Below are 10,341 nucleotides of genomic sequence, written 5' to 3'. Positions count from 1 at the left end.
AATACAAAATAATGTAATAATTAGACGGGTATCCCTAGCTGTAACGTCTTTTTGATGACGTCATCAGTTTATGTTTAGCGACTGAGAAGTTACGAAATTCACAAATTTCATTTAACGCGCACGTTTGTGTACAATTCGTTGTACTGTATTTTATATTTATAAATTGTAACTCATCAAACTTTTCAGTAGCTATTGCGGCGTTCAAAATTAATGTTCCATGTGAAGTGTAACTGAAAGTCAAAGAGACATTCGTTACGTTACTTTTGGCGGCATTGCATGAAGCCACAGAAATAGAATTCCTTGTGCAATATATTTGTGTATTGAAAAAACGGTGAACTATTTTGAAGATCAGTGTGTATTTGGTGTGATCATCAGCTTGGAATAGAGGGGAGGGTGGTGTGAAGATGGTGTTGAGGCAGTGATAACGGAAAGGCAGTATCAGTGATTGAAACATGGAGAACCCGACGGTTAGCGGATTGAGGTCAAGGTCTCGCTCGAAGACACCCTTCCTGCGGTCAAGCTGCGACCGGGAGAACTGTGGAGAAGGGGAGGAACATACACATCACAAGTCTGGACGTAAAACCCCCGTGAAACGAAGCACACCAGTGAAGTAAGTAACAGTTTACAATACTTCCGCAAATCCGTTTTTTCATAGTAAAAGCAACAAGTAACGAATATTTCCACGTGAAATTTTATCACTTTACAACCGACTAAAGGCCCTGAGTTGATACTTTAGCAGGAATGTAAATTTATCTGTCGTCACGATAGTCTTACTTGATAACCTGTTTATTTTTTGATAATAAAAATTAACTATAATAAAAAACTCGGTAAAAGCTAGTTTTTGATAAAATTCTAAGAAATATAGATGTATTTTTTGTGTTCATTGTTATCATTTCTCGGTAAGTTTTATTTCTTATGTACAAGTATTTAAACATTGGAATTGTGTGTTTGATGTCACTGTCCATTCATACTTAGTAGTGACTTAGTGATTCATATTTTGTTGCTGTGCTCTATAAATATTTTATTAGTCATTTAGGACTTATGACAACATGAGCCTTCAAAAATACCTATATTAAATGGTGACCACATTTTATATTGAATCATATTCTCCATACTTTATAGAATATTGAACTTATTGAATAAAGTATTTTACAATTTTGTCCATTTAAAACTTAGCATAAAAGTTCCTAAACAGCACTTGACCAGTGTGGTAAATAAAACCTAGTATTGTTACTAAGGAAAATGCAATTGTTGATATTTATATAAGTAGAGATTTATGAATGAGTTAAGGAAAACGGACAATTAGCTTCTGGATATAATAATTAATAAGCTATTCCTTGTTATCCTTATCAATTTCCAAGTTTCTAGGACTTCACCATTCAACAATAAAAGAGAAAAAAAATACACTTAAATTTTTTTTTCTCACCAAAAAAAAGTTAAGAGTCCCCAAAATCTTTTACAATAAACAAATACCCACCTTATCAGTCAAGTAGACATTCAAAAGTAGAAAGTAAAGAACACTGGACAATCAAAAATCTTATCATAAATCTCTGCCCACCTATAAATTTTACCAAACTATTACAAGGTTGTCTCATAGTGCTGTACAAAGGACAAGTTTTATTTGCTATGATGTCACAGCCATAGCTTGTGAGGTCATTTAGACCTATGTGTGGCCTTGTTATGGGACAACATAGAATCTAAGGCCATGATTAACCATAAAACTGATTGAATGGTGTCATTGTTTATTTATCTTCAAATTAACTCATGCACGCAAATTGCCTGATCTACAAACTGTCATTTTATTAAAATATACAATGCCTATTGCAATATTTTTAATCATTCTACATAATGTATCTTGATGCAATATTTAAAATTATCAAAAACATGGTTTGGTTCTATTATATTTTTAGTTACAGACATGAAGGATACTTACAAATTATAAAGTAAATTAGGTACATGTATAAGGTTTTGATTGTCTTTTTTGTTTTAAATATCATCATGAATGGATAAGCTCTTTTTAATCCTTGCACCCTTATCATACCTACACAGGTATTTAATCTGTGATCTAAGATTAGACTGCAACTTTATTACCTACTTTTATTTTCTAAATGTAAATGATAGTCAATGTGTGCCTTTACTTTGCACGATTCATAACATTCTGTCTTTCAATTCCACCCTGGAAATAGTGTTTTGGCCACCTTTTGGTATAATTAAATAATTAAACTTGCACATCTGTATCAAATTGTATTATCGAGGTATTTATTTTTTAACCTATATGGTCCCATTGTTGAGAAAGGTTTTTACCTAACACCTCTCAGTCCTTATCTCCAGGCAATTCTTGCCAGCTATCTAGGTAGGTGTCGCAGTTGTTACTCCAATAATTCATGTTTTCTATGAAAGTTTAGTTTTTGAGAAGGTACATTATTATATACCTTGGTAGGTGCATGCAAGTAATTTAAATGAAATTGAACAAATTACCAACTTTCACATTGATAAGGAGTGTATGACAGTAACCTTGACAAGCGGAAGTGAGTCTGTTGATAACGAAGACCTTAGCCTCGTAACAAAACAATTAACGATATCATGCATACATCATGACATTCATGTAACAACATCAAATATAAATTTGCAACTACAGGTGCCTTAGAAACTCCTAAAAATGTTTATACCAAATTGTAATTAGTATTATTTTTTATCAAAACCATTGATAATGCACATTTTTAATTAATCAAGTTAATGATAGATTAGTTGTTGATAAAAGTTTAATAATCTAGGTATGTATTTCATTATTTTTAATTGACACAGTTCCTAAAATTAGCAGATTCTAGATTACAGCTCCTAAAAAACCAACTTAAACTGACCCATCCTATTTAACTAACATACCAAACTGATACTCAATGCAACCAGGTAGGGGTACCTAGCTTTGCAAGTCACATGTTGCATAAAACAATCTATAGTTCAATATGCAAGTAAAAAATGAACCTGATTGCCAAAGTTGGTACCATAAGCAGTATTGCTTAACATTAATTAACAGATCTGGCCGTTATTGCCAGTCATATACTAATGTATGGCAGGGTGCCAAATATTTGTTGTACAATACTACACACTATACAGTGGGCCAACTGCAAATCAAGGTTAACCAACTACCTTTATACTTTACTCGAAGCTAGCCCTGGCTTCACCTGTGTAAAAAACTTAAAATTTCGTTAAAATCTTAACAATATACACTAATACGTTCCTCGAGAATCGGTCTATCTTATAGTGAAAATCGTATGAAAATCCGTTAAGTAGATTTTTAGTTTATCGCAGACAGACAGGCGCGGCATTTTGTAAGAAGAGGTAGTGACAATATACTAGCTGTCATTGCCACTTAGTTAACATTGATGTTGGGTTGCTAAGTATAAGTGCTGCTAAATAATTTGGGATTATTTTAAATTCCTCTTATAAAAATGTGGCGGCGAAAGTTATTGCGATCTGGATCGCCCGATTGGTAGAGTCGGCCGAGTGCCCTTTGCACTGCGTCTGCTTTCTGCTTGCTTCCTACTACGGCCACATGTGCTTATGCTGTTTGGCGGCACCTATACCTAGCCTATGTTGTATACCAAGTCTTCAGCTATCTTAATGACATCAAAAATTTATTTAGCAGTTTGGCTGAAATGACAGACGAACTTTCGAATTTATATTATTAGTAGAAATATCTCTATCCAATGATATAATTTGTTTTGTCTAATACATTTGAATTTGATCGTCAAAATAATTGGCAAGAATTCTAAGTATTTACAGTCCAAAGGTTAGGAAGTATTTTTGTTTCTAATTCTTTAAATAGCTGTTGCTTGTAGTAACAACATTTCAAATTGTCGAAAATAGCCTGTTCACAATGCTATTGTAAATTTAAATGGCTATCGATCCTAATGCCTTTTCTATGTCTTGCCACATAAGTACCTACTTCATAAATTATTCTTTGTTTAGGAAGAGTTATTGAGTTCATTGCATTTTAAAGGTCATATCAGCTAGACTCATTACGTCAAGTCTAACGTTGCCGTCACGCGATTTGCTTTCAACCAACCAACCTAGTAAAAGATTTTTCAAAATACAACATGTGGATATATCCAAAACATTTTTGTTCTTTAAACCAACCTTAAACTACCTATATGAAGCAGAAGATAGTGCAATTTACACCCTGCATACGCAATTGATATTCCTCAATTCAAATATGATTCTCTAATTTGATTTTATATCAAAATACGTGATAACAATTTCTTGTCTGTAATTTTTACGTTAAACGGACCTGACTATGAGCAGAGCATAAGCTGACTACAAATTCGTGTACTGTGGAGTGGATTACAAGCTCAAGCCAGCACGCTTATAAAATAAATTTGTGCTCACGCCTTGGCTTCTCTAGCGTAGATCCTTCATTTCACCCTTCAACGCAACCTATTGCCTTCCTCTACTAATATCGCATATATTTTCCACAGACAACTAAGTCAAACATCAAGTAAAGTGACATCGGAGACCATAACCGAGGTGGAGGAAGAGTACACGTCGCCGCCCGCGCATCGTACAAGACTGTCCACGAAGAATGCGGGAGACAAGCTCATTAAGACCTCGGACTACTCCTCCGAGGAGAGCCTCGATCGGCTGAAGGGACATCAGACGAAGGAGATTTTCCAGGTACTTGGCTAATGTAACTGGCGGAATTCTTTCATTCGTGTAGTTAAGGGCAAGTATTATTAGGTCGGGGAAAAAGTCTTTTCGCATTATAGATTGTATGACCTTGTCAGGGGCCGAAACAGGTCAGTAAAGTCAGTAAAAGTCAGTATTTTTGGACCTGGTCAGTAAAAGTCAGTATTTTAGAAAATCGGTCAGTATTGTCAGTATTTTTCCAAACTCACACACGTTTTTTTTGGTTTTCCTTTGCTGTTGGCCAATCTTACATTCTCGATTTGCCTCAGAGGGCTGCTTTGGATGCTCGATATTATGTTGATGATCTGCGTAATATACATATATGTTACTGTAAAAGCCCGAACAGTGGTAAATCCTAAGATTTTAAGGTAAAACCTAAGATTTACCAACTCTCAATGGTAAAAGTCCGAACAAGCCGGAGTTTAAAAACTGTAACATATACAGTGTATACAAAACTCCTTCTTCATAACTATGTAACGGTATAATTATATACCGTAACACAGTTATAAAAAAGGAGTTTTGGGCAAAGCGACATGGGTAAGTTAGGTTAGAAGGCTGAGGTGGCCTTGAGGTGGAGGTTAGCCCTTGTCGTTATTTTTTTTTTAAACCACCCAGCAGGAATGCAATGCAATGTAGGAAAGCACCCCGCGAAGCGGGGCTCCGGCGACATCTCGACATCATCAAGTGAATAGAGGTAAAAGTTCGAAATAAAAGAATTGTTCGGACTTTTACCATTGAGAGTTGGCAAATCTTAGGTTATACTGGAAAATCTTAGGATTTACCACAGTTCGGGCTTTTACAGTAACATATACATGTATTGAAGCGTCACATGACTTCAATAGAACAGCAAATTAAGATTTATTATTGTTTCGTATCAATATCCGGCATCCATCTTGAGTCAAGCACTAGTCTTTTTTACCTTTAAGTCGGCATTTCCGGCCCTCTCCGCTCGTGGCGCCACTTTCGTCGTATAGTTTTCTACCTACATTTGCGCCGGGTGACTATCTGACATTATAGCGTTAGTTTTCGCACCGATAAGTTGGCTTTGTGATATCTATCGCGAAAACAGATTACAAATTTTATTTATTCATTAGATATTAGATATTGGCATTTTGTAAGTGCTTAGTTTGTGTAATTATTTTTGCCCTCTCCGTTTAATATGGAGAACGATAATGTAGAAGCAGTGAGTGATAATGAACAGTCTCGCGCTCAAAAACGAGCTAGTTCTCCATGTATAAGCGACAGTGGGAGCAGTGGTAGCAGTTCCAGCGACGATTTGGCGCCACCAAAAAGAAAAAAGAGTCATCAAACCGTGAGTCAAGTCCAATTTGAATTCTTGTCGCAACAAGTGGCATTCTTAACGACTCTTTTGACCAATGGTGCAGTTAACTCAAACGGGGGTGAACCAACATCTATACCTACAAATTCGGAGACTACATCGAATGCATTTTCTAGTGATTTAAATTTACAACGGTCGTCAGCAGTGTCTCAAAACAACCAGCTTGATATTTTGTCGGAGGTTAGCACAGTCGTTAAAGAACCTATACATCCGAAATCTGATGATAATAATCTTAAAAAGTTAATTGAATTACAACGTTTTAATGGCGATGATTGGAATTCCGTCCGTTTTACGGATGCCCAGAAGAAATATACAGCTACCCCCGGTTTTGTCGAACTTAAAGTTAATGACGAGCTAAAACGTTATGAATCCCGTATGTTACAAAATGACCCTCGTACGTATTTATTAGAACGTTCCTTTGCTAGCATAACTAATGCGCTATTGATACAAAAAGAAGAATTACGCAATGCATTACAGTGTTTAATCAATTGGTCAAATGAATCAACCACTAGGTTGAACCCTAACTCGCTTTTTGATAAAATACAGACCTTATTTTCAAAAGAATGTGCCTATAGTAAGGTAACGGAGGATTTATTGCAAATAGTGTGTGGTAGACGAGCAGAGTGTGTTAGTTTACGCCGGTATGAATTGCTTCGAAGTATTCCGCTGGAATATCATCGTGAGATTTTACAGAAAATACCTCCTAGTTCAGATCATCTTTTTAAAGATGATTTAATGCAAATATACCTACAAAAAATTGGTGGTATAGAAAAATTATGTGCGCCTGTAGAATTATCGTCGCAATCACGAGGTAGGGATTCGTTTTATCACAACCAGAAACCTTCTACGAGTAAAGAGCTTGATGAACCATTTTTTCGTCGGAACACGACAGCTACAAAGCGAAATAAAAATGGATCTTCATCTCGCCCCTCGCATCATAATCGAGTCAAATCAAGCGGTAATACGCAGAGGCAAAATAAATCAAAAAAGTCGCTATCGCGAGCAGCTCCTAACAAAAATAAGCGTCGCGAATGACTATCGAGCATTTCAGGGGGGTTGTCTGCAGCAATATCATCATGTTTGGAGCAATCTAGGGGCTCCAAAACATTTATGCAAGTTGATACAAGGAGCACGCATCCCGTTTATTCTGAAACCACCCCTGATTCCCTCAAATACTACCTTTATAAAATCTTACAGAACGAAGACTACCCGCGATATGTCTGTAGAAATTCAAAAGATGATAAATTTAGGTATATTGGAGGAAGCGACTCCAGATCCCAGCTACCTATCGACTTTCTTTTTGATACCGAAATCAGACGGAACATTTCGCCCTATTTTGAACCTAAAGAAATTAAACGAGTTTGTTGTGGTAAAGCCATTCCAGCTATTCAATCATTTTCGAGTGCCGAAATTTTTGCAAGTCCTAGATTGGATGGCGAAATTGGATCTGAGCCAGGCATACTTCCATCTCCCTATTGCTCAGCAGCATCGCAGATTCCTGAGGGTCAATTATCATCACGAGCAGGGACAGCACCAACTGCTTCAGATGACATGCTTGCCGTTCGGACTTTCGTCGGCGCCCAGGACATTCGCATCAATCACGAACTGGGTAGCAGAGTTCCTCAGGAGTCATGGCATCAGATGCGTAGTCTATCTAGACGATTTTCTTCTAGCAAGCAATTCAAGACACCAATTGCAAGACGACATAGCTTTCACGGTGAAGATAATGCAGTTACTAGGCTGGACAGTCAATTTCGAAAAGTCTGTGGTGACTCCGACTCAATGCCTAGAGTTTCTAGGCATAACATGGGACACAAAACGCAACGCAATGTCCCTGTCGGAGTCAAAGTGCCTAACGCTACGCAGGGTACTTCAACAGCAACTCGAGAAACCGAAGTGGTCCCTCAAACAGTACCAAAGTCTAATGGGACGACTCAACTTCGCGACTTTCGTGACCAGAAGAGGCCGTCTTCACTGTCGCACGCTGCAATACTACAGCAGACAGTTGCCAAAGGATCACAGGTACCGTCAAATAACCATTCCTCAACCAGTATTAGAAGACCTAGAGTGGTGGCATCAAGCCATAGGGGGGTCTGTACCGATCCACACAAGCCCGATGACTCATCTCTTGACAACAGATGCTTCCGACATTGGATGGGGAGCACAACTTGGAGAAGTTACCATGGTGGGCTCTTGGACCAGCAAACAGAGGCCCTGGCATGCAAACAGAAAAGAAATGTTTGCTGTGCATGCGGCGATTTTGCAAGAACAGGATCATCTACAAGATGCTCGCATTTTACTCCAGACAGACAATCGGACGGTAGTGTCTTACATGAACAAAGAAGGGGGCACAAAGTCCAAGACACTCCTCGAGCAAACCAAGAAGCTTATAGCAGGGGCCGAAACAGGTCAGTAAAGTCAGTAAAAGTCAGTATTTTTGGACCTGGTCAGTAAAAGTCAGTATTTTAGAAAATCGGTCAGTATTGTCAGTATTTTTCCAAACTCACACACGTTTTTTTTTGGTTTTCCTTTGCTGTTGGCCAATCTTACATTCTCGATTTGCCCAGTAATCATATCAGAGGGCTGCTTTGGATGCTCGATATTATGTTGATGATCTGCGTAATATATATGTTACTGTAAAAGCCCGAACAGTGGTAAAACCTAAGATTTACCAACTCTCAATGGTAAAAGTCCGAACAAGCCGGAGTTTAAAAACTGTAACATATACTGTATATTACAAAACTCCTTCTTCATAACTATGTAACCGTATAATTATATACCGTAACATAGTCATAAAGAAGGAGTTTTGGGCAAAGCGACATGGGTAAGTTAGGTTAGAAGGCTGAGGTGGGAAAGTTAACCTTTGTCGTTATTTTTTTTTTAATCCACCCAGCAGGAATGCAATGCAATGTAGGAAAGCACCCCACGAAGCGGGGCTCCGGCGACATCTCGACATCATCAAGTGAATAGAGGTAAAAGTTCGAAATAAAAGAATTGTTCGGACTTTTACCATTGAGAGTTGGCAAATCTTAGGTTATACTGGAAAATCTTAGGATTTACCACAGTTCGGGCTTTTACAGTAACATATACATGTATTAAAGCATCACATGACTTCAATAGAACAGCAAATTAAAATTTACTATTTTTTGAAATCAATATTTTTGAAGTGAAAATTCTTTAGCGCCGTTTCGCACTTTTGCGAAACTTCGTAAGACCTGATTGAAAATTCGTAAGACCTGATTAAAAATTCTTAAGACCTGATTGAAAACTCGTAAGAGCTGATTGAAAACTCGTAAGAGCTGATTGAAAACTCGTAAGACCTGATTGAAAATTCGTAAGACCTGATTGAAAACTCGTAAGACCTGATTGAAAATTCGTAAGACCTGATTGAAAACTTTATTAACAAAGCTTTTTAACACACTAAAAAGGCAATGCTTGTTGACTACGGGGATGGTGGAGACCAATAACCGAAAATAAGCTTTTTAACAGTCTTAAAAAAAGGATTTTGACTTCTCAATTCGACTGTATTTTTTGTTATTTCACACCATTCACCTGAAAAACGGTTTAGAAATGGTCTGTATTTGGTCAGTATTTTTGAATTTTTGGTCAGTAAAATCAGTATTTTCGACCTCGGAACTTGTTTCGGCCCCTGTTATAGTCTTGTTGGACAGCCTCAACATTCATCTGACAGCTCAATACTTTCCGGGCAGATTCAATGCGGAAGTGGATGCCCTATCACGTCAGAAACCGTGTCCCGAATGGTATCTCATAACGGAAGCGACAGAAATGATTTTTCAAATGTGGGGAAGACCGGAAATAGACCTGTTTGCGTCGAAAACAGCACATGTGGTGAAACATTATGTATCGATAGATGTTCAGGACAAGGAGGCGACAAGATACAACGCCTTTTGTCACCAATGGCATTACAACCTAGCGTGGGTGTTTCCGCCACCGAACCTAATTCCCAGAGTCCTCGGGCACTTGAACCAGGCAGAGGGACTTTACATACTGATTGCGCCCAAGTGGAACAAAGTGTTTTGGCAAGCAGACCTTCATCAGAGAGCGGTACGGCGTCCTTACCTGATTCCAGACCTGCCACGGGTCCTCATCGATACCAGGACAGGCCAGCACCCACCACAAGTTCAGGATCTGCATCTGGAGGCATGGCTGATTTTGGGTGGCAGGACATGATGTCAACATGGACTGAAGATGAGCAACAACTTCTTATGCAAAGTTTTCGAAGCTCTACCTTAAAGACGTATAGACCAGCATGGACAAGGTGGACTAGATGGTGTGAATCTCTTTCTATTGACTATAAA

At 38.0% G+C, this 10,341-nt stretch overlaps 2 protein-coding genes across 2 annotated transcripts in view; both read left to right on the top strand.

The window, feature by feature from the left end:
* The first annotated feature begins 64 nt into the window (after positions 1-64).
* The window catches only part of LOC142974689 (klaroid protein-like), a 43,116-nt gene continuing 32,839 nt past the window's right edge, over positions 65-10,341 (top strand). The window contains exons 1-2 of the mRNA XM_076117156.1: positions 65-610; positions 4,476-4,671. Coding sequence (XP_075973271.1) covers positions 453-610; positions 4,476-4,671 — 354 coding nt within the window. The 5' untranslated portion in view covers positions 65-452. The remainder of the gene's footprint in view (positions 611-4,475; positions 4,672-10,341) is intronic.
* LOC142974690 (uncharacterized) lies at positions 5,199-9,699 on the top strand. Its single transcript, XM_076117157.1, has one exon. It carries the CDS (start codon positions 7,133-7,135, stop codon positions 8,474-8,476), a length of 1,344 nt encoding a protein of 447 aa, XP_075973272.1. The 5' UTR covers positions 5,199-7,132; the 3' UTR covers positions 8,477-9,699.

Source organism: Anticarsia gemmatalis, chromosome 8, assembly GCF_050436995.1.
Source record: "Anticarsia gemmatalis isolate Benzon Research Colony breed Stoneville strain chromosome 8, ilAntGemm2 primary, whole genome shotgun sequence".
Taxonomy (NCBI): domain Eukaryota; kingdom Metazoa; phylum Arthropoda; class Insecta; order Lepidoptera; family Erebidae; genus Anticarsia; species Anticarsia gemmatalis.
The sequence above is the reverse complement of the archived record's forward strand: the minus strand, read 5'-3'. Positions and strand labels throughout refer to the sequence as shown.